Raw genomic sequence first — 25,989 nt, 5'->3', positions numbered from 1 at the left:
CGCCAGGCCGACCTCTCTGCCATTTCTTAGATAAATTTCTCCCTTCTCTTTCCACAAAATAATCTGTCTCACAAAGTCTCGCAAGAACATATGACCTGTCATACTTTTCGAGCTGAAAGAGGCACAACAGAAACACGGTATATGATGTCAATCTTTGCACTGCAGAGCCGTTATGAGTGTATTTTAAACATACCTACAAGGCTTTAACCTGGAGCAAACAATGCTCGCTAAATGTGCTATATTTGAATGCTCCCAAAATGCAAAGAAAGAGTTCAAGGTGAAATTCAATATAGTTCTTTACCCAAAAATTTCACTTACAAGAAGTAAATATCAAAAATTGAAAAAAAGATATATATACATATACATATATATATATTAAAGAAAAAAAGACTAAGTGAAAAGCCAGTCAACAGGCCTTATGTGACGTGTTTATATTTTAATTTGTTTGCACTTGTAAAAAAAAAGATAACGCTACAGTACAAAACTAAGAGACCTTAGAGGTGTTCAAGGCAACAGTGTTTGAGAGAGGGACATGTCCCATCTGTCTCGCTTTCCTTTGTCCCGCCTATCGCACTTCCCTGTAGTCAAATATGCATCCCCAAGTGGCCCGAACTTCTACTCTTCTAAATGGGTTGGATGGGGTGCTACCACAGCACATTTTTTTTTAACTTTCAGAATAATAATAAAGTGGCAATGCAGGAAAGAGCTGTACATAAAAGGATCAGCAAATGCACCCAGCATGAAACATTTTACTGTTGCTTTCCACAATATATTTTAACAATTTATGAAAAAATAATGTTGCTCATTATTTTCGGTATGACTTCTGTACATCACCCATAATTTACAATCAACAATAAAAGTGCTGTTGCATTTTGAAAATAGATTAATTATGTCAGACCCAGCCAAAAACTGTAATAGGCACCCAGATCAATTTTGATTCTGTTTCTTGCTTTCAATTTGATCTGGATTTAGTTCCAAGAATGTTAAGTATGCAGCTTCACATGGGTAGGCTGCAATGATCCTCACCGGATGTCTCACTCGTGTTGTCAAAAGATGATGACTGTCAGAGCAGCACCCAAGGTTTAATGCACTCATTCAAAAACTTCCAAGGGTTTCAAAGGGCTTCAAAGGTCCTGGAAAAGCAGTCTCAAGGACTAAGATAGCATTGTGTTCATATATTCAGAACAAAATACATTGAGAACACACATGTTCAACTAGTAATGGCAGCATTGGTCATAGCTCAAATGACGAGGAAGTGCTAGCTGCCCATGCTGGGGTTTGTCTCGTGCTTTGAAAGCCTTCAGAATGGCATTTGGATGTTTCAAGGACAGCTATTATGTACTCTGTGCACCTCTCTACAGTGCAGCAGTACCCAAGTAATTCCTCCCGGGATTTCCCGAGAACCCGTGGGGGTGTTAGAAAACCACAGTTTCGGGAACAATGGCCTAGCCCATCAAAGTGACCTAGTCTAGCCCCGCCAAAGTGAAGAGTAAGCAAGAAACACTCACCTGCCGACGGGGATGGCGAAGTAGAAAACTGCCAGCATTTTGCTTCGGCGTGGTCCTGAGAAGAGGTCCCCTATGACTGTTGGGGCCACAGTGGAGTAGCTAGCCTCACCAATGCCCACCAGGCCACGTAGCAGAGCAAACAGCACAAACTTCTGCACATGCCCAGTCAAACAATCTGCAACCATCTCAAATACAGCCGGTGACTGCAGTGCCCCCAGCAGCAGGAGGCAATGCATGTGTGTTGCATGAATGTTCGTGTCACCAAAAGCCCACTACTCAATTGCTTGGCAACACAGTAGAGCAGAACATCATTTGTGCCTGGGTATACTGGGCAGTGGTTGAAATCTACACAATGTCTTGCAGCAAACCTTTACAACTTGCCGAAAAGCTCCAGTAGCACATCTACATGCATATGGTGCTTTAATGCCAGAGCACGCACAGCAAAAATGGTGAGTGGACAGCTCCATAAAGAATTCCTTGAGCTTGAACCCTAGTACACGTAGATAAATAAATGACGCATCATGACAACAGAGGAGGGTAGTACACCTGAGCATCACGATGCAGTAAAAAGGTGCATTCTGTAGGTGTTGGATCGCAAGCTAAAATTAAGTTTCTGTTGACTTACCTAGAGACGCAGAGACTTCGTATGATTGACTTTGGCATGGTGTGGCCTTCAACAACCACTTCCTATACAAAACAGGGCATGCTGGATCATCACCATGTGCTTGTGGTAATACGGATTACCACGTGCTTGTGGTAATCTTACATCTGTTGTAAACTTGTCTGGTCTATGCCAAGCAGAGGTGTGACTGGGCACGCAATGTTTAGAACAATGGGGAATCAAGCAGTCTATTCAGGAACTATTATTGGACCATGGCCTTCTACAGACATTTCAAGGAGGGTATTATGTGCTGCACGGAATTTCTGGCTCACGTTACCAAGCCTTGTAGCACCAACAGTGTGCCATGTGTTTGAAATATACTTAATTTTATAACTTCGCACTTAAGTGGGACATTACATTCTCCACAATTTGTTTCTTTTTCATTGTCTCCCCGTCCATGAGCTTCTTTCTTTTTTCGCCTAATTTTCATCAATCTGAGTGCCTTAACCCATATATAAGAGAAACAGAATAAAAGAAAGCACACGCTTCTAACCTCTCCTCTTGATCCTCCAGCTAAATCTAATTTAGCCATTGCTGAGGTATCGTACCTTTGGTGGTATGGAACCGAGAAGAGTGGTGGCACTCCAGAAGAAGACGCCAGCAGCCATGATGGCTCGACGGCTGTGGCGATCACCCAGGTAGCCAAACACAGGTGCTGTTAGCATGTACGTTATCACAAACACCGTCTGCAGCAGCCCTCCTTGGGAGTTCATTAGCTTGTAGTGGTCTATGACCTGGTCCAGCACTCCTGCGAGCCATAGAAGGACACACAGCTGAGCTGTAGATTTTCAGCACTCTAAGACACCTAGATCCCAATGGCAGACACTGCAACGTCACCATGGAAGAAGGAAAGGAGGAGGAAACAACTTTATTTTGTTAATTTAGCTTAATGAGGGGTGGCTACCAGGTGATGCAGAAAAAAAATCTACGGGGGGAGGGGCTATCATCATCATCATCATCAGCCTTTATTTTATGTCCACTGCAGGACGAAGTGAAGGCCTCTCCCTGCGATCTCTAATTACCCCTGTCTTGTGCTAGCGTATTCCAACTTGCACCTGCAAATTGCCTAACTTCATCATCCCATCTGGTTTTCTGCCGACCTCGACTGCGCTTCCCTTCTCTTAGTATTCATTCTGTAACCCTAATGGTCCACCGGTTATCCATCCTACGCATTACATGGCTTGCCCAGCTCCATTTCTTCCACTTAATGTCAACTAGAATATCGGTTATCCCCGTTTGTTCTCTGATCCACACTGCTCTCTTCCTGTCTCTTAGCGTTAGGCCTACCATTTTATTGCGATAGCAATTATATGGACACGCCAAAGCAGATTTCTGCCATCGGCATCGCCGTCGTCGTTGCGGTGAGGTTCCGTATGACGTCAATGGAGAGGAAATCGTCGCCGCGCGCCGAACGCTGCATGTGCGAGTGAAAGGGCGCGAGGGACGCGCGCCCTTTCTATCACGGGGAGTGAACCCACGGAGGAGAACAAACGAGCGTTCTGCGCCGTGCTCCCTTAAGGGCTGCAGAAGTAGGCGTCTCTTTCCTCCTTTACAATCACCACATATGTAGAGCAAACGCGCCTTCTTCCACCGCACGAAAGGCCCCGGGGAGGGGGGGGGGGAGGGAAGGGAGGCGACGTTTAGCTGCGGCACCAAGTGCGTATTTAAATAAAAACGTTGTGAGGCGAGAAGGTGGTAAAGACTTCCGATGCAGCTCGACGAGTGTCCCCTTCTGATGTCGAAAACCTCCGAGCGGCCCCCAGAGGCTCCAGCAACAGTCACCAACGCCGCACGCGTTTTGTGCGAACGCGGGCAAAACGCCGACGGCGTCGACAACAGTTTTGCGTGTTGCCGGTGCTGCTGCATGTCCACGTTTATACAGCTGATAAAGCTACTATCATTACTCCGTATAGCTCTCTACAAATTTGCTATCGCAATTGAGGCTTCGCCTTCCGGGTGAAACTGCGGCAACTTTTTCGTTCCATTGCTGTTTGTGCGGTCCTTTACTTGTTCTCGAGCTTCTTTGTTAACCTCCAAGTTTCTGCCCCATATGTTAGCACCGGTAGAATGTAATGATTGCACACTTTTGTTTTTAACGACAGTGGTAAGCTCCCAGTCAGGATTTGGCAATGCCTGCCATATGCACTCCAACCCAATTTTATTCTTCTGTAAGTTTCCTTCTCGTGATCAGGGTCCCCTGTAAGTAATCGACCTAGATAAACGTACTCCATTACAGACTGTAGAGGCTGACTGGCGATCGTGAATTCTTGTTCCCTTGCCAGGCCTATTAAACATTAGCTTTGTCTTCTGCATATTCATCTTCAACCCAATTCTTACACTTTCTCGATTAAGGTCCTCAATCATTTGCTGTAATTCGTCTCTATTGTTGCTGTATAGGACAATGTCATCTGCAAACCGAAGGTTGCTGAGATATTCACCGTTGATCCTCACTCCTAATCCTTCCCAGTCTAAGAGCTTGAGTACTTCTTCTAAGCATGCAGTGAATAGCATTGGAGAAATTGTGTCTCCTTGCCTGACGCCTTTCTTGATAGGTAACTTTCTACTTTTCTTGTGGAGAACCAAGGTAGCTGTGGAATACTTGTAGATGTTTGCTAAGATATTCCCGTATGCCTCCTGTACTCCTTGATTATGCAATGCCTCTATGACTGCTGGTATCTCTACTGAATCAAATGCCTTTTCATAATCTATGAAAGCCATATATAGAGAGGTTGATTGTACTCTGCAGATTTCTCGATTACCTGATTGATGACATGGAGATGATCCATCGTAGAATATCCCTTCCTGAAGCCAGCCTGTTCTCTTGGTTGGCTGAAGTCAAGTGTTGCCCTGATTCTATTGGAAATTATCTCGGTGAATATTTTATACAATACTGAAAGCAAGCTAATGGGTCTATAATTATTCAATTCCTTATCGTCTCCCTTCTTACGGATTGGTATAATGTTGGCGTTCTTCCAGCTCTGTGGTACACTTGAAGTTCTGAGGCATTGCGTATAAAGGACCGCAACCTTTTCAAGCATGATATCTCCTCCATCTTTGATTAAATCTACTGTTATTCCATCTTCTCCAGCAGCTTTATCCCTGGTCATGTCTTTCAAGGCCCTTCTAACTTCATCGCTAGTTATAGAAGGAGCCTCTGTATCCGGTTGATCACTATTTCGAATGAAAGTAGCTTGGCTGTTTTGGGCACTGTACAGGTCAGTATAGAATTCTTCTGCTGCTTTTACTATGTCATCGAAATTGCTGATGACATTACCATGCTTATCTTTCAATGCATACATCTTGCCTTGTCCTATGCCAAGCTTTCTTCTTACCGATTTAATGCTGCGTCCATATTTTACGGCTTCCTCAATCTTTCCCACGTTATAATTTCGAATATCCGTTACTTTTTTCTTGTTGATTAGTTTTGACAGTTCAGCGAATTCTATCTGATCTCTTGAGTTGGACATTTTCATGTTTTGTCGTTTTTTTATTAGGTCCTTTGTTTCTTGGAAGAGCTTACCTACTGGTTGCCTTGGCGCCTTACCTCCCACTTCAATTGCTGCTTCTGAGATCAACCTAGTTACGGTTTCATTCATTACCTCTATGTTGTCTTTACCTTCCTTTTCTAAAGCTGCATATCTGTTTGCGAGCACCAGCCTGAATTGGTCTGCTTTTACCCTTACTGCCTCTAGGTTGGCCTGTTTCCTCTTGACTAATTTCACTCTTTCTCTCTTCAAATTGAGAGAAATCCTAGGCCTCACTAACCTATGGTCACTGCACTTTACCTTACCTAACACTTCTGCATCCTGCACTATGCTTCGATCGGCAGAGAGTATGAAATCTATTTCATTCCTTGTTTCTCCATTAGGGCTTTTCCAGGTCCACCTCCTGTTGCTGCGCTTCCTGAAGAAGGTACTCATTATTCGGAGCCTATTCCTTTTCGCGAATTCTACTAACATCTCTCCTCTTGCATTCCTAGAATCGATGCCGTAGTTGCCAATTGCTTGCTCGCCAACCTGCTTTTTCCCCACTTTTGCATTGAAGCCGCCCATGAGTGCAGTATACTGAGTTTGCACCTTTCTCATTGCTAATTCAACATCTTCATAAACCTGTTCTATTTCTTCATCATCGTGACTAGAGGTTGGGACGTAGGCTTGTACTACCTTCATTTTGTACCTCCTATTCAGCTTTATTACGACGACTGCTACCCTCTCATTAATGCTGTAGAATTATCAATGTTGCCCGCTATGTTGTTATGGACTAGAAATCCTACCCCGGATTCTCTCTTATCTGGAAGACCTCTGTAGCAGAGGACGTGGCCGTTAGTCAGCACTGTGTAAGCCTCACCAGTTCTTCTAACCTCACTCGGGCCAATAATATCACAGGCAATGCCTGATAATTCTTCAAATAGCCTCACTCGAGAGGGTGCGCGTGTTGAACGTTGCCAGGTTCAGTTTCCATTGGCGGCCTGTCCGGACCCAGAGATTCTTAGAACCCTCTGCTGCATAGCAGGTCTGACCGCCGCCTTGGTCAGGTGCTCCACAGCCACTGGGGACTGAGGGCCATGGGTTAATTGTCGGAGTCATGAGGGAGGTAGTGGCCGAATACTGCACCAGGGAGGCCAATTCCTGTTCTGGTGAGGGAGTGACTCTGATGAAGCTTAGTGGACCTTCCTAGTTTGGTTGCACCTGAACTAGTATAGCCCCACTAGCTCTCGGCAATATATATATAAGGCCCCCAATGTTGGCCAGTCACATGATCGCATTATATCAGAGCTGGCATTAGAGTGTCCGGTAGGCTTTAGCATCTTCCGTGCTTGCACTTTGCACAGGCTAAGCAGAAAAAGAAATGAAATCTGCAGCAATGTGCAGCTGTCGCACTGACAAGTAACAATGAGGAGAGCAAAAAAAATAAATATGTTACAAGAAACTACTAGTTTCCAAGCATTGCAAGAGAAAATGTGCACAGAGATGTTGGAAAAACAGCTGATCAATCGTACATTTATTAAAATCTACTGGGAACCGATCATTCTGCGTGCCAAGCAATGCCAATCATTAGAGGGCCCATAATGAGTCAACTTTTGGAGATATGGGAGAGGGCGAAAGTGAAACGAACGGCGTTACAGACTATAGCCCGCATCACCACCAAGACGTAGAACATGCTTAGGCTTATCCTCAGGGTCTCGAATCGCCAGCGGGGGGGGGGCTTAAGCGAAAGCAATCTCCTCAGACTCTACCACGCGTTTCTTATGAGCCAACTATGTATGTAGCTTCCGCGTTGCGCTGGTCTACACGGGAAGAGGCGAAAATCGACGCCCTCATGCGCAAATGCATCAAGCGCGTGCTGGGTTTACCACTCACTACCAGTACAGAGCGTCTCATGCAACTAGGCATGCACAACACCCTGTCAGAGGTGATCGAGGCCCAACGAGTGGCCCGAATAATATGACTCTCATCATCGCGAGCGGGGAGACGCATCCTAGAATTCGTTGGATGCGGTCACCAGGAAATCACGGAGCGCAACGCGACCCTATCACCCATGGTCGGAGATACGTTCAAGGTAGATCCCCTGCCACGTAACGTCCACCCTCAATACAATGTAGGGCGCCGGGTAGCCCGGGCTCGTTCCCTATTAAAAGTGGCTGCAGCCACTCCGAATCTTGCATGTTTTGTTGACGCCGCGCAATACGGGTGCTCCGATCACTATGTCGTAGTTTCGGTTGATTCCAATAGCACTCTCATTACCTCAGCATCCATGCGGAAGCTTTCTGCAACAATAGCCGAGCAGGCTGCTGTAGCTATAGCACTGAAGGACCCTCTACGTCCCCATATATTTACAGGCTCTAGGTCTGCAGCCCGAGCGTTCGCCTCCGGCTCGATCTCCAAGGAGGCGGCGGCCATCCTTGGCACCGCGGGGGCTGCTGGTTATCATATCATCAAATGGTTTCCGGCCCATATGGGAATCGATGTGCACTCTGAGGTTGTTAACGCCAATGAGTTAGCCCATGACTGCGTGCGAGGTATAACACACCGCGGTGGTTCTGGTAGACTCACGGGCAGCGACTTAGGACTGTACAGGGATTCACTCCTCACCTTCCATGAAATCTTGGCACATTATCAACTTGCTCGGCGGGCCTTTCCGCTACCACATCCTAAACTCACTAGACCACAATAGTCGGCCTTTCGCATGCTCCAAACGGGGTTGTTCCCCTCCAGGGGCCGGTTCATTCACTTTGCGCCTAATGTTGAACCCCACTGTCCAGACTGTGGAGAGGCGTACTGCTCTTTATCTCATATGCTCTGGCAATGCCCTGCGTTACGCAGCTCATCGCTTACCACTCTAACGGACTGGGAGGCAGCCCTTAAGAGCGGCGACCTCTTAGAGCAACTACAGGCTGTCCAGAGGGCCTGCGACAGGGCACAGGACCACGATCTTCCGACCCCGACATGGGTGCGGCCCGCGGCGGCTACGGGGACTCCCTGAAAAGGGAGGTACCCTAAAGCGGTTCCTCAGGACCACCAATAAAGTTCTTTGTCTGTCTGTCTGTCTCTCTGCTGGAGTACAGTATACCAGTCACCATGTCATCGTTTATTATCGTCATCGCCACCGTCACCGTGATCGTCCTGCCATCGCGCTGACGTTGTGGTCACACACATGCTCACGTCACAAGCAAAATTGCTCGCCTAACACTTAAGCAACGCTATAAAGGGTATGAAAATGATGTCATACCTTGCATACGACTGGGTAGTGCCCGAACGATATACAGGGGCACTACCTAACGCGGACACGTTGCGCCATCTAGTATTTTTTGCCGGGCCCAAAAGATGCCGATAGCCAACTAACTGAAAAGAATACTCGCACAACGCTGAGTAGCAGAGTGCATGTGATCTGCTTGTTATTATTTAAAGTGAAGCTCATCAATCTGTCACTTTGGGTTCCATTCCTTCTATCCGCTGTCGGCTGTACAGGACACATTGATGTCATATAGTCTTGTACCAGCTTATATATGCCGAATTCGGACCACACACCCTGGAAACTATCCACACCATTAATTTTCATCAATATATATTCGTTATCGGACCGACTGTGGCGTTTGACTATGCATTGTGCCCGACGTGTGTTCTTAGTTCACTCCTTGCCCTGTCGAAGACAAGTCCCCTCGTCGAAAGGCTGGCTTCAGCGACATTCTTTGTTAAATTACTGCTTATTCAAGCCTTCTTCCTGTGAACTTCTGTCTTTTTTATTTAAGTTCCATGATTTATGACCCATTCACATAGTATCAATCGATTTAAACACGCGAAAATTGCCAGCATGAAGTATTTCGCCAGTAGAAAGAACAATTATGTTGAACAGATAAATGACAACAAAAAAAAGGTGACCACTCTTCCACTACTGTAAAGAGAGGTGGGAGCGAAGCTTGTGTTGGCTCATCTTTTTGAACATCGGTAACTTCACCGGTCAATTTTGTGAAAGTCAGCAGAGTAGCCTTGTGATCGCTGCGGTATACTGCAAGGGGCTCGGTCATCTCGATGTAACACATGCCGTTTGAAAATGTCAAATCTACACACGTACGTCTTGCAGTAGTGGTTACGCTTGCAATAAATGGCTCATACCCCCGTGAACACGGCCTTCCAATTGCGACGACAGAAAAGTGAAAATTTACGCTGGAAGGATATGAGCGGCAACAGAGCCAGCTGTGGAAGACGACGATGACGACGAATGCGTAGCAATGGCACGAGTGAGTTCGCGCGGTTCGGCCAAACGGCGCCAACATGCCTGCTGTGGAAGAAGGACGACGACGCTCGAGCCATTGCTGATGATGATAGTTCTGCGTTATATCGCCGGCGCAGGCTAGCGTATACAAGCTTTTTGAAAAATCCGGCAGATCCCACGCCCTGTGGGAATCGATGTTATGCAAAGCAATGTGCGGGGAGACTACCAGCTAACGAAACGACCATGAGAGCACCAAGACGTAAGCGGCTGTTTCATAACCTACATGAAACGCATGTCGTGACATTCATGTCATGACCTATCATTTATGTTCGTCGTACACTCTTGTGATACTGTGCCAATTTTGGTACCTACCAACTTACGAAACCGGCCATGAGAGCACCAAGACGTAGGCGGTTAGGTAGATATATAGATAGATATATAGATACTCTCAAAGTGGCAAATGTTCGCCAAGAAATTCTTCGCATTTAAAAACGCACTCTGAAATACTAACCGATAAGAAAGAGGCAATTCACGCATGATGCCTATGTAAAAGAGACTGAAAAAATTACATTGTCCCTTAGTTGTGAATGGCGCCCCCTCAGAGGATCCAGACAGCTGCGAAACAAGGAGAAAATGAAGGATTTGAAACCGTGGCTACATCGTAATCTGTAAATAAACGGACCTGTGCATTGTACGTACCGTGTATTTGTTTCAGTGCACCGTTCTCACAAACTAATAAAGCTTTGCTTGCAGACATGAGGGATGTATTCTGATAGATTTTTTCTATGTTGGTTACCGTATGACACTATACTTAAGCTGAGTGGAAGCCACCTATCAGATGGCAACTTTGATATCAAATGTTTTTATTGTTTAGGAGTTTGTCGTCGAAACACGGTGCACAGTCGCAGAACGAACTTACTTTCCTGCAACATCAAGAATATCCAACTTTGCTTTGCAGGGATGCTCCTGGTGGTCTTAGTGCGCAGCTCGTTAAATTTCTTTAGCTTTCCTATCCTATCCGTGTATCTCCCACCCAAGCAGCACAGTCATGAGTTTTCTTCATGGTATATCAGCTTCACAGATTGTCAATAAAACGAGTTTCCTTGCAGACAACAACTAACCACATTGAGCTACAACAGGCACGTCAGGAAGAACTAAATTCCTCTTTTTATGTGAATGCGATCTTGGAATGATTTTTTATGCATCAGCCTACGCATTCGAATACGTTTCTGAAACAGCATACTTTAATGCCAGTCACTCCAACAAAGCATATACTCGCAGGGTAAAATAAATGCTTCGAAATACGAGCATCCTGCTTTTTGTATTTGTTGGCATCTCGGAAGCTGCCTTGCGACGTCGGACACGTTTAAAATTTGGGCCTAGTTTGAAAATCGCAACTTTTTCCGGTGAAAACACAATATCTCATTTCTCCACGACACTGGATTATGAAAACGCTGCTTTAACCAACACGGGTCATTTTCTTCGCCAATTCCAACGCATGATACGAAACAAAACTAAAAGATGGGATACAAAATTCGAACAAGTGACGTTCTATTGTGCAGAGCTCGTGCAGCTTTTGAACTGCGCCGGAGATTTCCATTCCCGGCTAGTCGACGTAAGCCGAAAAAAAATATTACTGGTGGTTGAAGGTAGAACAAACTTCTAGAAACAGCAACACTTTATGACAGATTACAGCTAAACTTATTTAATGTCATATTTGGTGTTTCTGGCTCGTTTCTTGCTTATTTCAAATGCTATCTTGGTTTTCAAGTTCTGGTTAACGCTCGTGTTACAGTTTGCTTGGCTGTCTCGCACAATGAACGTAGACAGCGATTCTGATATGTAAATTCTTACGGGAGGCATATTGCTACATTATTTTCGGTGGCATATTTCATAAACGTACAACTTCTGAGCACTTATACACAAGCACACACACACAAAAAAAGAGAGCGTCTTGATGTGGTGCGTCAAACTATACCAGGAAACAAATATAAAACCTAATTTCCACTGACCAGGACTTGACCATCAATTTCAGATCACTGTTATTGGCCCCCAAGACGTCTTCTGTACTTCTTTTTATTATTATCATTTTTTTGATGAGCATGAACTGGTGCTGCTGACGCATTCGCAGCCTACACATAATTCACTGAGGCACGTCCGACGGAAACGTGGTGGCGATAGTGGCGGTGGTTGTAGCGTTGGGTTGTTGCTACAGGTGGGTGTAATTTGGTGGACGAGGCCAGCGTTGGGCTCCAGCTTAGCGTCTCTTTTGGTGCCACTATACGATAAGTCGCAACACTTTCGGCAAGTCAGTGCACCTTAAAAACCCAAAAAGAAGATGCGAACTGTCCCAGCGGGCTATGATGAACCCTTCTAGCAACACAAGGTGTTGCATGCATGCATGCAGAAGGCTTTTCTTTTGAGAGAGAGATAGATAGAGAGGAAAGGCTGGGTAGTAAACCAGAATCGGTACATTGGTTGGGAGAAAGGGGGTTAAAAGGAAGAGAGGAGGAAGGAGAAAAAAAGAAACAGGAATTATTGTAGGGTGTTTACCGAGTCCAGTAGATCGAAAGAAAAAAAAACCACTAGGCAATGCTTTAACAGTCTCACTGAGAATATATACAGTAACATCTATGTTGGAGGATTGTCTGTTCCGACAAAGTCGGTCATTAAACTTGTGCACTGCGGTAAATGAGCGTCTTGTTGCAGAATACTGCGGACCCAGTTACAGAGGATGGATGATAGTTTCTTCTTCCCCGCAGTGGTCACAGGCTCTTGTGTTGGTCATTTCTATGCGGAAGGTGTAAGCATCGCTGAACGCCACGCCAAACCATATTCTTCAAAAAAGAGCCACGTTGGTCAAAGCAGTTCTGATGGTACCTGACTTACAGTCAGCGTCGACGGAATGTTTACGCGCATGTCTGAACTTAAGCCCGTTCCAATCACATAGCGTGAATTGGGGTGAAAATATGCCAAGTTTTCATGCAGTGTCCGTCCTCGAAATCTGGATTGACAACTACATGGACAAATTGGGTAGCATATGTTAATCTAAGCCCGAACGCAAGTAGTTTGCAAATATAATAACGTAATGAGCGAGCCGAAAGTCATATGCACGTACTGCTATCGTAGTCGTTATCCAATTAAAATTGCACAGGAGCGTGCGAGGCACGTAGCAATGTAAATGTTTTATTGTTTGCGTATTCGATATTGGGGGCCCCTTTTCGTTAGCTATGGTGGCTTTATTAATGAGAGTTGTGTGCTATATTTGTTGCGTCAACGTCCATCCCATGCGTACATCCACATAGGTCCCCCAATTTGTTCACCGCTATTTAACGATGGCGAGAGTCAGAGAAATTGAAACGAGCAGCCTGCATACAGCGGAAATTATTTAGGAGTGAACTGGAATGCTTAGAACGAGCACAAATAACTACCAGTCTTGACACACTAGACTAGCGAGTAGCCTGTCGTAACAGATCAGTGTACTTGCGAGGCATACAGTGTATTTACGATACAGTCTTAGAAGTACTTAGGAGTTATAATAACCTCGGATTTGCCGTGGAATGAAATGTTGTCTTCGTTGTAAAGAAAAAAGACAACTGGGATACCTCGGAGGCAAGTGTTTCTTAAAGTACGGATCATGACTCCCAAATGGGCCATGAGCCTTTTTCTGGGAGTCATGTAGAGTCCAACTGTCACTATCACCAATGACGGTAATGTCTCTTACTGACCTATGACGTCAAGCGTTACGCTATCCACTTCCGTGTTTACACTCCTTCGTTTATCGGTGAAAGAGGGCGAAATTCGGGATGCGTATACACTGTGTTTTTCCTATGATTAAAGAGCCGATGAAGACAACGAGACCAATAGTTTTTTTTTTTCAAAAAGTGGCCATATGATTGACTCTCGGTCATCTCCCAGTCCATCAACGTAGTCATCACCCTACATATAAGATTTCCACTGCTGTTACTTTTCCTGGAGGTGACTGCACAATGCTGCAGTAAGATGTGACGCCAATACGCACGTACTTGAAAATAGCCAATCGTACAGGTGCCTCAAAAAGTAAACGAAATGCGAGAGTGGTGGCCGTATTGCATGTCCATGTGCTAGCGACAGCAGCACGTACTAGAGAACATGCGTAAAATAAATCTGCGGTGACCGTGCGGCACACTCTTTTGACCACTGCCTCCTCGACTGCTCAGATGAAGAACTTGTTCCAACGGTCGATGCTAGAGGAGGCTTTCGCTCTCGCAGCAACAATTTTAACACGACAGCGTTTAAGGCCCCATGTCACAGAAAATCCGGCGTCGGCAACGGGCTTGTGATTACGGGTGGCGGAGAAAATCATCCAACCACATCGACCGCGCCGGCCCTCGACGAGGGACAAGTTTTTGGTGAACAAAAATTTAATTTCTCACAGTAAAATCCGTCAGCAAAATGGTAAGTACGACTTTACCATTCGGCGTCGGATTCGCCGTCAGATTGTTACCAATCCCCGTCGGATTCTAATTTGAATGTACGAGAAAACCTAATTCTGTTACGAGGAACACAAACATTTCTACCAGACCTGCGCGTGTCGGGCAATAGCAAACAATAAAATAATAAAAAAGCTGCTAGGGCCTTCACATTTTTATACAAGACCACTTATATTGCCCCCTGAAAAAAAACGTCTTTCCATGCAATGCATTTTAGTTGAAAGTGAAGCCGACTTTAAGGGGATAGCTGTAAGCTTGGACTTTGTAAGCTGGCTTTCCCACGCTGATTGTTGCAACAAATGAAGCCTATTTGCCGTATGCGAACGATGCGTTGCGAACAAGGCACGTTTCACTTTCGTGTTCTATACCGATTCCTATATAAGAGGGATCAACCACATTTTTTGTGGTTAGGTGCTCTTGAAAAAAAAACATCCCTTTTTGTTTTGTACTTTTGAGTAAAACGTGTTTATTAACCGCACGTAGCAGTGCAGTCTACCACACTTAGGAATCACAGAATCGGGGCAACACTACCATGGTGTTCCCAGCGATGGTCAGTTGCCGAGAAGACAGAGATGGCCAGTTGCCGAGAAGGGCGACCGTTGCACGCCTCACGAAACAAAGGTCGGGCTGTGGCGCACGCCGCGCATTCAGGAAGCAAGCTCTTCTGTGAAGAGCTGCTTGGCGCCCGACAAGTGGTTTCTGGGAGCGTAAGAACCTCCCCTAGCGCCGACCGTTCGAAAAGCGCTCCCTCATCTGAGCCGTCGTTAAGGGAGTAGTTTCAAAGCGTGTCGCAAGGTCACCGCAGATTTCTTTTGCCCATGCTCTGTAGCACTGCTGCTGCCGCTAGCGCAAGGGTATGTAATTCGTCCACAGCTCGCGCATTCCGTTTGCTCTATGGAGCACACGTGCTTCATGTCTCTTTGGAAGTGACAGATTTTCTCAATAGACCTAAGCTGTCGTTTTTATTAGCCAGTTTCTCTGTGTTACTTTTCGCTTACGCAGAAGTAATGAATCAAGAACCTAAAAGATCGCCAGAACGAAACTCCTGCCCGGAAGCATAAGGAAAGAACCCAGAAGAATGTAGAAAATAAATAAATAAATAAATACATTGTAGTGGCCGACTTGTGTACAATCCTTGTGCGAAGCGCACGCATCCAGCTTCGACAATGGTAAACTCGCCTCCTCCCAGGCTAGCGGCAGCGACGCGCGACGCGTCCGCCGCGAACGCCAAGAGCTCGCCCCGAGAGACGCGCCCGTCGCGTCGCCGGCTGCCGCCGCTACCTCAGAACGACTTCAAAATCACTCTGCGCCCCCAAATCAAATGCAGTTCCAATCTCGCTCAAATCCCGCTCAAATCCAGCGCTTAATGTAGCTCCAATTCTGCTCAAATCATGCGCTTGTGGAGTTCAAATCCAGCGCTAATGCAGCTCCACAAACGTGAATCCTGGGGAAGTGTGAAGCAGTGATGCGCCGGTGTTTCCCGCGATAACTCCACAGGAAAAGCACAGTTGGCGCATCACCGCTTCGCGTCTTCTGTCTTCTTCACGGGACCTGCAGGGTGGTAGCGCCCTCTCTTGCGCTGCGCTGGTATCAGTCTGGCGTTTCTGAACCATTTTAACGAGTTTCTGCTATTTAATGCGCTTAATGCTTCATTTTCCTGACTTTTAACTTATTCTCAATCGTTTAGTTTATTTTGAACTGGTTATGATCAATTCTGCACTTGTTTTGACCCTGTTTTGAGCACTTGTTCTTGAGCGTGATCACGACAGATCACACGCAACGCCGAAAGCCCGAGCCCTAAAGTGCTTCGCACTTAACACATAAACTGATAAGAGGTTTATTGGCGGTGCGTTCCTTTGGTCCAAGGACGGTACGAGTACGAACGGCGAGGCAGCGTGAGGCACCGTCTCGAAAGACACCAGCGACCAGCAGCGCGAGCAGGCTGAGCCAAGCGTTGGCGATGCTGCTGGACACACAGTGAGAACACAGTGAGGGCAACACAGCGAATGCCGGGACAAAATATGTGTGTTAATGAAAAAGCTGTCAACAGCGAGCCACATTCTGCTAACCACGAAATTCTCCAATGTGAAATGAAGAGGACGACTCTAAATGTATCAAAAATAGCGGCCCACCACAAGGAGCCGTATCAACATGGAGTAAGGAAAATGTAGGAGGGAGCATGGTATGGAGAGGACGATGCACTGACTTCAGAAGAAAAAGAAAACGTTTCAAAATACAGAAATGCTCCAGTATACAGAAACGATAAGGAAAGCAGGAATGATACAGAATACACGAATACCAAGAAAAACCGAAATGTTCTTGAGTGTAAGTGTAGAGCATAAGCTGTGAGTGAAATAGACATCGTCACCGGTTTACAAGAGCTATCTGCTGCACAGCACGTCTTAGTTTTCTCTCCTCTTAGTCCTATATTTTTTTTTTTGGTTTCGTTTGGTTTATCCCACCCGGCCCAGCTGCCTCTGAAACAATCTCGGGAGAGGCCCGTGCTCGGCAGCAAGCTTGTTGTGAAAATAGTGGGTACAGGGGCATAGAGAACTGCGATTTTAGCTTTACTTTTATCTTTGCATTTGCTCTTTTTTCTGCTTCTCTCTGTCTATCTATATACCGAGTTTTCGCCTATGCGGTTGCTGGCTGACGACGGCTTTTGAATACCTGTAGATGAAGGAAGCGGATTTGTAGAAATACGAGCTCGACAGGCTCGTATACGTATAACGATTTCAACTGCTTCCATGGTGTTTTGCGTAAACGGTGTGGGAGTAGGAAAAAATATTCAATTTCCGACGAGACAAGCTTAAGGTAATACGAATGCAAATGCTTCGGAATACACTCGTTACGCTGTAGACGTATACAATACTTGAGATCGGGAACGAGGTACGCTGTATTCTTTTGATTTTGCCATAATGAAATCGCAATATTCAAACGCCACTATTGTGTAAGGGCTTTTGGGTTTCGCGTTAGCTGGAGGTACCATCCCACAGCTATCAACCACCAGCTGTTGCGACCCGTGTCCGAGCGGTCATTCCGAGTTTACGTGGCTGGTGATGTGCCAGGTGCCGGTCATCAAGAGGTACGGGGCGACGTCCAAGAGGAGCAAAAAGAAGTTTATTCACTGCATTTACATTTTGAGAGATTCAAAGTACGAGCACGAACGAGCACACCGCACAGCACTGAAGGTCCGCTTTTGAAGCCCTGAAGGGGAATTCACTGTTGTTCTCGTCCAATCACAATTGCCAAAACGTCGTAAAATCCCGCCCCTGACGTTGCACCATTTCGCCGGATTACGCCTACAAGGTTGCGCAACCACTCCCACATACGGGCAACCGCTTGGCGACTTGGGAACCTCAACTTTGATCCGTTCCACGGAAATTCTAGCTGTTAGCCCCTTGCAAGAATGATGGGGCGTTTCATGAAGATCAGCTTGACAGAGAGATGGGCCTTCACGTTAAATAGTGTTTCCACGAAGGGCGGCGTTGTCGTCGTCTGAAGTGAGATCTTTTGTTTGACGTTCATAGTCCATACTGTGTTGGAAAAGAGCGACGATGTCGTTTAACGACGCACGAGACCGATGACTCAGAATTCGTCTCGCCCATCAGCTCTGAGCTGTCGGACAGCCGAAGATACGAAACATTATGACGCATCCATTTGTCTCGGGTGACGCTGGTCAAGTCGCCAGCTCACTGGCCTTGCAAAAACGAAGGGGTATGAATGGCATTTAAACGCCGCACGCTTGCAGGTGCAGCATACTTTGACGAGAACAGCCGTCGGGCGCAACTGTGCTAAATAGCAATCGTAACAGGGCTGGCGGGGTGCACAGCGTGATTTCATTCTTTTTTAGGTGCGAAGCACCTTATGCGCTCGGGCTGTCGGCATCTCCTGTCGTAATCGTCATCGTCGTCGTAGTCACTGTAAGCAAACGGCTCGTGCTCGCGCTCGAAGCACCTTATGCGCTGGGGCTGTCGGCGCCTCCTGTCGTAATCGTCGTCGTAGTCACGGTAAGCAAGCGGCTCGTGCTCACGCTCGGCACGCGCTCATGCCACTGACTGCTCCCGCGTTCGTCGTCGTCGTCTTCCACAGCTGGCTGCGTTGAAGCAAGCGGTTCGTGCTCGCGCTCGGCACGCGCTCGTGCCACTGCTCCCGTCGTTCGTCGTCGTCGACGTCTTCCACAGCTGGGTGCATTGCCGCTCATCATTCCGGCGTAGAGTTTCACTTCTCTTCTGTCGTCGTAATGGGGAGGCCGCGTTAACGGGGTTATGAGCCGTTGCTTAAGGCAGTATGACCCCATTAGCGGTGCATCACTGCATGCTTCGCACCTCCCCAGGTTTCAGGTTAGTGGAGCTGCATTTCGCTCAATGGGTCATTCGAGCACCGAGTTTTTATCATGCGATGCAGCAGCAACAGGATGCATCGCATATTAATTTTAGGGATATTGGAAAATTATATTTATCGTTATTGGGTGTACACCCGTGAGCAAAATATACGGACCAGGGGTTGCGCGAAAAACCTGTTTTTTTTCCTCTGCCTATGAACACAACTTGAAATTGAGGACTGCAGTCCAAACTTGGCATTGCGAACTTTTCAGTGTACTCATCAATTCCAGTTCATGCTTGTTAATTATGAAGAAATTCCATTTTTTCGCCAACCCTATGGTTCGTATACTTCTGCTCACGGGTGTACGTACATTGTGTGACTTAATGTGTTGCTTCTCTTCGCAGCCAGTTTACCGTTGGGTCATGCCTTTTTCCATGCCTAGGAACGATCGAATATAATCTTGGTAGAGACATTTACTGCTACGTGAAGTAACACCAGTGACTCTTACGGTGCATCTAAAGCGCACCCTCCAAGTCATCGCAACGTATATAAAATTATTTATATTAGTGTACTTCGCTAAAAAAATATATAATATCATCTGATGCAACAGCAACAGGACGCATTGCAGATTAGGTTTTAAGGAATATTCGAAAATTCTATTTATCATTATTGGGTGCCAAGATTTTGCCAAGATATTCATGTATGCTGGCAAATATCTACAAGGATTGCACAGCAACCTTGGTTCTCCACAAGTAGAAATATACATATCAAGAAAGGGGTCAGGCAAGGAGACACAATCTCTCCAATGCTATTGACTGCATGCTTAGGAGAAGTATTCAAGCTCTTAGACTGGGAAGGCTTAGGAGTGAGGATCAACGGTGAATATCTTAACAACCTTCGGTTTGCAGATGTTATTGTCTTATTAAGCAACAATGGGGCGAATTACAGCTAATGATTGAGGACCTTAACCGAGAAAGTGTAAGAGTGGGGTTGAAGATTAACATGCAGAAGACACAGATAATGTTAAAAAGCCTGGCAAGAGAACAAGGATTGAGGATCGCCAGTCAGCCTCTAGAGCCTGTAAAGGAGTACGCTTATCTAGGTCAATTACTCAAAGGGGACACTGATCATGAGAAATAAATTTACAGAAGAATAAAATTGGGTTGGAGTGCATACGGTAGGCATTGCCAAATCCTGACTGGGAGCTTACCACTGTCGTTGAAAAGAAAAGTGTACAATCACCGCATTCTACCGGTACTAACAGATGGGTCAGAAACTTCGAGGTTAACAGAGAAGTTCGTGAACAAGTTAAGGACCGCACAAAGAGCGATAGGACGAAAAATGTTAGGCCTAACGTTAAGAGACAGGAAGAGCGCGGTGTGGATCAGAAAACAAACGGAGATAGCGGATATTCTAGTTGACATTAAGCAGAAGAAATGGAGCTGGGCAGGCCATGTAATGCGTAGGATGGATAACCGTTGGACCATTAGAGTTACAGAATTGATACGAAGGGAAGGGAAGCGCAGTCCTGGACGGCAGAAAACTAGGTGGGGTGATGAAGTTAGAAAATTTGCAGGCGCAAGCTGGAATCAGCTAGCGCAAGACGGGTAATTGGATATCACAGGGAGAGGCCTTCGTCTTGCATTAAACATAATTATAGGCTGATGATTATGATGATTATTGGGTGTACATCGCCCGACTTAATGCTCTTCGCTGCCAGTTTGCCACTGGGTGATGCCTTTCTTATTTTTTTTTTTTTTGCGGGAAAGTGCTGTGATATCCGTAAAGTTGTATGGTAGTATACAAACGTGCAAGGTTGAAGGCAGCTAATTGTGTTAAGTGGTGATAATGACACGACTGCTGTAAAACAAGCAAACCACACCAACGCTGCCACAAACGGGCTTGTGCTCATTGCTCATTGTTCAGTGCTCCGATCGCAAAATAAAGGAACATAATTTGATCTTTGATTCCTCCCCTAATCAAAGCATAAGTATGGCTGTCACGATAGCGGCTTGACAAGGGCATGCCATTTTTGTGAACGCGTTTTTCCTGCGGCATTTTTTTGCGAAGTCATGTTAGGGATGATAAGATCCGCTTATAAGTTACGTTAAAGTGAGAAAAATTACGGCCTGCGAAACAGTGTCATTGTAGACAATCAGTTATTCATTAAAAGAATTGAGTTATCACCAGTCACAACTCTCGCCAGTGCTCCCCCATTTTATACCACACCTACTCATCCATAAATTTCGTTCTTGTGGCCTTTAAGGATACAGCATAAACGGCACACCAAAACGTTAATGTAGCAGCGGCAAGCAACGACATTCATAATTTCATGCTCCGTCATTCTTTCTCATCATTTCATTCTAAGACTAGTCTCCTTGCCGAAATGTTGGCTTCAGCGACATTCCTTGTTCAACCGCTGCTGATCATTTCGATTTCAGTGTGTGTGCCTCACTGTTCAGACCAGGATGCGAACTCTGTCACGACGCCCTTACAGAAAACAGGAATAAAGACTTATACGAGCGTATACGAAATGAGGAGTGCTCTAAGAAAGAGCACTCCACAGTGTCGCTGATGTTTACGGAATTCAATCTTTTTTTCTTTCTAATATCCTATAAATAACTCCCCTTCGATTCCCGTCCACATCACCTCCATCGTGAGCGAACGAAACATTTCAAAACGGAATTGTAAGTGCGTCAAAAACTCAACGGTCGCCTGTCGGAACGATGAGGTGACATAAAAGGCGTAGGGAAAGTAAGCAAAAAAAAAAAAAAAAATAGACACACCAGACTTCATCCCGAAGAAACACGGCGAAAATGGCGATTTCAGGTGACAGCAAGCGCCTGTCCGGATGAATTACTTTTCATTGAACGCACGCTTATGTTCAATAGTCTATCCCAAAACACGTTTCCCCAATGGACAAGAAAGTCATCATTACACAAGCTACGACGTTGGTTGACTCAGTATAGTGTTTATGCAAAGATAGAAGCATAACAGGTTCGATACGGCTACAGGTTTCTTAAGTGGCCTTTTGTTCGCTTCCTTAAAATGAATCTCAAAAAACGCCTCTTGAAACCCAGCTGGTCTAACCCACCACGTGGGGGCAGCGCATGCGCAGTCGATACCTTGAAGCTACGACGGCGCCGACAGTCATTACGCCAACGTGCCTCGAGTGTTCGTTGAGTTGCTACCGCAACAAAATAAATTGGTGACCTAAAGACCAAGATCTGCTCTGAACAGTCCCAAACGCTACCTTGTGTACCGGTTAACTTTCTCGGAAATGGCCGATCTGAAATTGCGCTGCTGCGCCGAAGTGGGCGTTCTCAGATCTGTAGCACGAGAAAGCACAGACGCAGAAATAACTTTGCTCAGTTATGCTCTCGTACGTGGGGAAGTACGAAAACGAAGAAAGACAAGATGTTGCAGTAGTATATAGAAGTGGCAGTTCACGAAAAAGAACAATGGATTGTACTGAGAAAATGTACGACACAGTGCGCAGGAAAGCACGGGCATTGTATTATAAATGAAGCGGAAATACGTGACCCAGATTGGCGTGCGCACGAAGCAATCAATGCGAGTTGTGGGAAGAAAAGCGGAGCAGCTTTCACATATATGAGAACGAAAGTTGTTGCACCGTTGGAAATAGAGAGCGAGGGGAACACACGAATACGTGAGCGCCCCAAACGTGGTTTGGAGCTCAAGATTATGTCACGCCCTGACAAAAACCAAACGTACCGCACATAAGAGACAAATGTTCTATTTTATGGCGTTGAATTGAATTCAGTTTCAAAAACTTGTTGAGCGCAAACAAACAAGGACGAAGAAAAGAAGCAACACAAGCACGAGTGCTTAAAGGGACACTAAAGAGAAACAGGAAGTTCAGCTGGAATAAAAGAGGGACCTTCAGGAATGCATGCAGTTTTTGTTGTGTGCAAAAATATGAGTTATTAGCGGAGAAATTCGTAAACAAAGACCAAATATCTCTTCCTCAATTTCTCTCACCCCAGATTTGGCGCTGAAGCAGTGTCGTCACAGATTGCATTGCTCTCAGCGAATCAGAATGCGCCATGATACGTCACCGCTTGCGTAAACGGCCGAGGCGCTGGATGCATCATGGCTGCATGCATGGTCACTGCGTTTGCGTTCGCCGCGATGTATACCGTTGCTGCCGCTGAACCTTGCAACGAAGAGCTTGCCAGGGAAGCAGGACTGCATTTCAGCGATATTCAGTGAAACGGAGCGCGGAATGATCATCCGTGCTCGAGCGGTAGGTGTTTCCCCGTGCGAGCCGCCGGCCGCGCCGGCGGAAAGCAGAGCTTCGTTTTCGTCGAGGCGAAGCGAAGCGTGCGGTCCACCAGGCGACGATGTTCCCGACAGAACAAGCGTAGAACGTTGCGCACGTACTCGGTATGGTTATTTCGTGGCTTTATTTAATGACATTCAGCACTCACCGAGCCGCCAGTTTGCTGCTGTAGGGGCACCGGTAGGGGGTTTGATGAAGGCCGCATTGAGGGAACAGCTGCTCGAGAAAGAACTGGCCTCTGGGGCACGCCAAGATACTTTCCGAGGGCAAGATTATACACATAATCCAAGGGCGAGAAATGCAGAGAGCACACCATGGGTTTCTCTGGCTCTCTTGCCGTTTTATTATCGGCAGAGCACTGAGCCATTGCGAACGCCGGGGAGCGGGGGCTCTCCGCGCGACACCACATGAAAGGACACAATCGAGTCAACACTGCATGCCACTGCCCCTGAACAAGCGCCTTGGGCCATTTATACAGCCCTCAACACTACCACACGAGGCATTTTCTGGCTGTTTCCTGCGAAGTCGACGTTTTTCGAGCCACGCAACACGCAACCAAACACCGTAGAGCGGAACAGGCGCGCGCGACGATGCATTGACCAAAAACGAAACTACGAAACTATCACGGCCGCATTACGTAGCCACATGTATCGCCATGCCATTTTTTCTTATTTATTTAATTTTCTGCTAAACTTGTACTTCCTCGCTTGAAACGGTTTAAAAAGTTGGCAAATGCTGTTTATGTACGTTTAAGGTGTATTTCATTTTGCATTTTATTAACAGCGATAAATCGCTCTCGACCAATCGCGACCGGCCTGCATATGTAATCTCCGACGTCACGAACGTGTAGTGCGGGAATTTCGAAGGGGCGTCAGCACCTATCCTTCAGTATTTCGCTATTTTCTCGCTTATTAAACATCTGTTTGCAGTAAGAATGGTATGGCTGTGATCGTGAAAGCATAATCTACCATTTAAGCTCAACTTCCGGTTTCTCTTTAGTGTCCCTTTAAGAACACACCCGACGAGCGCACACAAGGACGAGCGTTCCTTCGTCCGTGTTTGTATGCGCGGAATAACTTTTTTAATGAATCTTGTCCAATTCGGCCGACTCACAGGTATTGAATTGAATTTCAAATTATAGTTCTTAATTGATTTTTTTGAATAGCCAAACTGTTCTACTTAACCGTAAAAGTGCCGCCTGCTGCCGCAGAACCTCGCCGAGCTATGACGTCACGGCGTTGCCTAGCAACCACCTCGCGAAGCGGCGTGTGCCTCGCCTCCTCTCCATGCCATGCACAGGTTGCCTAGCTTGATATGGGATGTTAAGGAGAGGGAAGGAGAGCATGCGCGTGGCGCTCGCTATGCTCGGGACAGTGAAACGGAAAATGAGAGCGAGATAGAGAGAGAAACAAATTGTAGCAGCGTTAACGAGGCAACGCGCAGAGCTGCCGCCGATGCCACCCGCGTTGCCTAGCCGCGCATGCGCCGAATAAATAGCGATTACGTCCCCTCACGTTGCCTATACTTGGCGACAGCTTTCCTTGACAGCACTGTGGAAGCTACAGAGGCGGACCGCCTGCATGCGCGCGTGCCAGCAAATAGTACCTATTTTATTTTCCGATTCTAAGAGTTACTTGGCCCGAATAAATAAAACTTTCTTAATTATAAATATAGAACAAATATGGGAAGCTGTTCATAGAAAAAATGTTATCGTGCGCCTTAATGTTTTTTTTTTCCTTTTTATTTCTTGGATGGCACCACGTTTTCCGCACCGCCTGCTGCTTGCTCTCGCAGTAAACATGGCGTCCCCGGTGCCGGCGGTACCGTGTGTAGCCGCAAACTCTCCTTTTCGTTCTCGGAGGAGGCTATACTCTGAATGTGACAAGAAGTGGGTCTCCAAACAAACCAAGCAGGTTATCTGCAATGTCTACGCTGGAGTAAGGCGGCGTCAGCCCGAGCTGTCGACGAATTCTGTGTGCCGGACTGTCGCCGAGCTCACCGGAGTGAGAATGCGAACGGTAACTCGAATCAAGGCTGAAGCACTGCGGGGCCCACTCTCCTCTCCAAAGCGTAGGAAACTGGATTTCTCGGGCGAAGCTGGGAAGCGCATGACCGCCAAGACGAGGCTGCTGCGTTACGACACGTTTGCGTTGGCAGCATTGCGGCGCAAAGTGCACAGCTATTTCATGCGCAGTGAACTGCCTACGTCCGAGAAGCTACGCAACGAGGTGATCAGCGACCCTGACATGGACATGCCGACGATCAGCACTCGCACGATGCAACGAATGCTGAACGACTTGGGGTTCGTCTTCCGAAAGAGAAAAAGGAGTTCCGCATTGCTCAAAAGAGACGACATCGTTGCTTGGCGTCGAAAGTATGTACCTCTGAACAATCCGAGAAATGCGGAGGCAGCAGCGGCAAGTTCTTGCGTTCTTTTAATTTCTGCAAACTTTCGTTGCGCGTGCTTGTTGGTAAAAGTGTAGACGCGAATGGTGAGCATGCGTGTGTACCTAACGGTGAGCGATGATGAGAGGATAAAAACTTTTATTGAAAATAGAAAGTAAACTGTTACGGGAAGATATGGTCAGGTCCCTAGTCGCGGGAAACGTGGCAAAAGCCGCTGCCCGTTGCTCTTTCGATGAGGGCTCGTTGCTCTCCTCGAGGTCCGAGCTAGACAGGGCCGCCTCCAGTCCTCCCACGTTGGCTGATTTATTATGGCAATACTGCTAATTTTCTGACAAGCCCATACCATATGGTATAAGTCTGCTTTTTGGCCAAAAATTTGCACTGCGCCGAAAAAGACTCGGGCTCTATGGCGTGAAGCTTAGATGGATTATTAAAAGACATAGTTTGTAGCCGACGGAGGTGACACTCTTCTGATTTATTAAGACCCCTACGGCCCCGCAGTGTCTGCCTCTCAAGGCGCAGAGCTGTAGGATCTCCGAGTATGTTGTTCACCGGAGAGGGGGAGACAAAGTCAGCAAAGGAGGACGTAGAAGGATCCCC

At 46.5% G+C, this 25,989-nt stretch overlaps 1 protein-coding gene across 1 annotated transcript in view; it reads right to left on the bottom strand.

Annotated features, from left to right (window-relative positions):
- Nucleotides 1-25,989, bottom strand: part of LOC119440057 (protein spinster-like) — a 48,548-nt gene that overhangs the window by 8,888 nt on the left and 13,671 nt on the right. Inside the window, exons 3-4 of the mRNA XM_037705002.2 lie at nucleotides 2,718-2,947; nucleotides 1,509-1,660 (exon numbers count right to left, since the gene is read on the bottom strand). Coding sequence (XP_037560930.2) covers nucleotides 1,509-1,660; nucleotides 2,718-2,947 — 382 coding nt within the window. The remainder of the gene's footprint in view (nucleotides 1-1,508; nucleotides 1,661-2,717; nucleotides 2,948-25,989) is intronic.

The sequence above is a fragment of the Dermacentor silvarum genome, chromosome 2 (genome assembly GCF_013339745.2).
Source record: "Dermacentor silvarum isolate Dsil-2018 chromosome 2, BIME_Dsil_1.4, whole genome shotgun sequence".
NCBI classification, from domain to species: domain Eukaryota; kingdom Metazoa; phylum Arthropoda; class Arachnida; order Ixodida; family Ixodidae; genus Dermacentor; species Dermacentor silvarum.
This window is presented reverse-complemented; position numbering and strand designations above follow the sequence as displayed.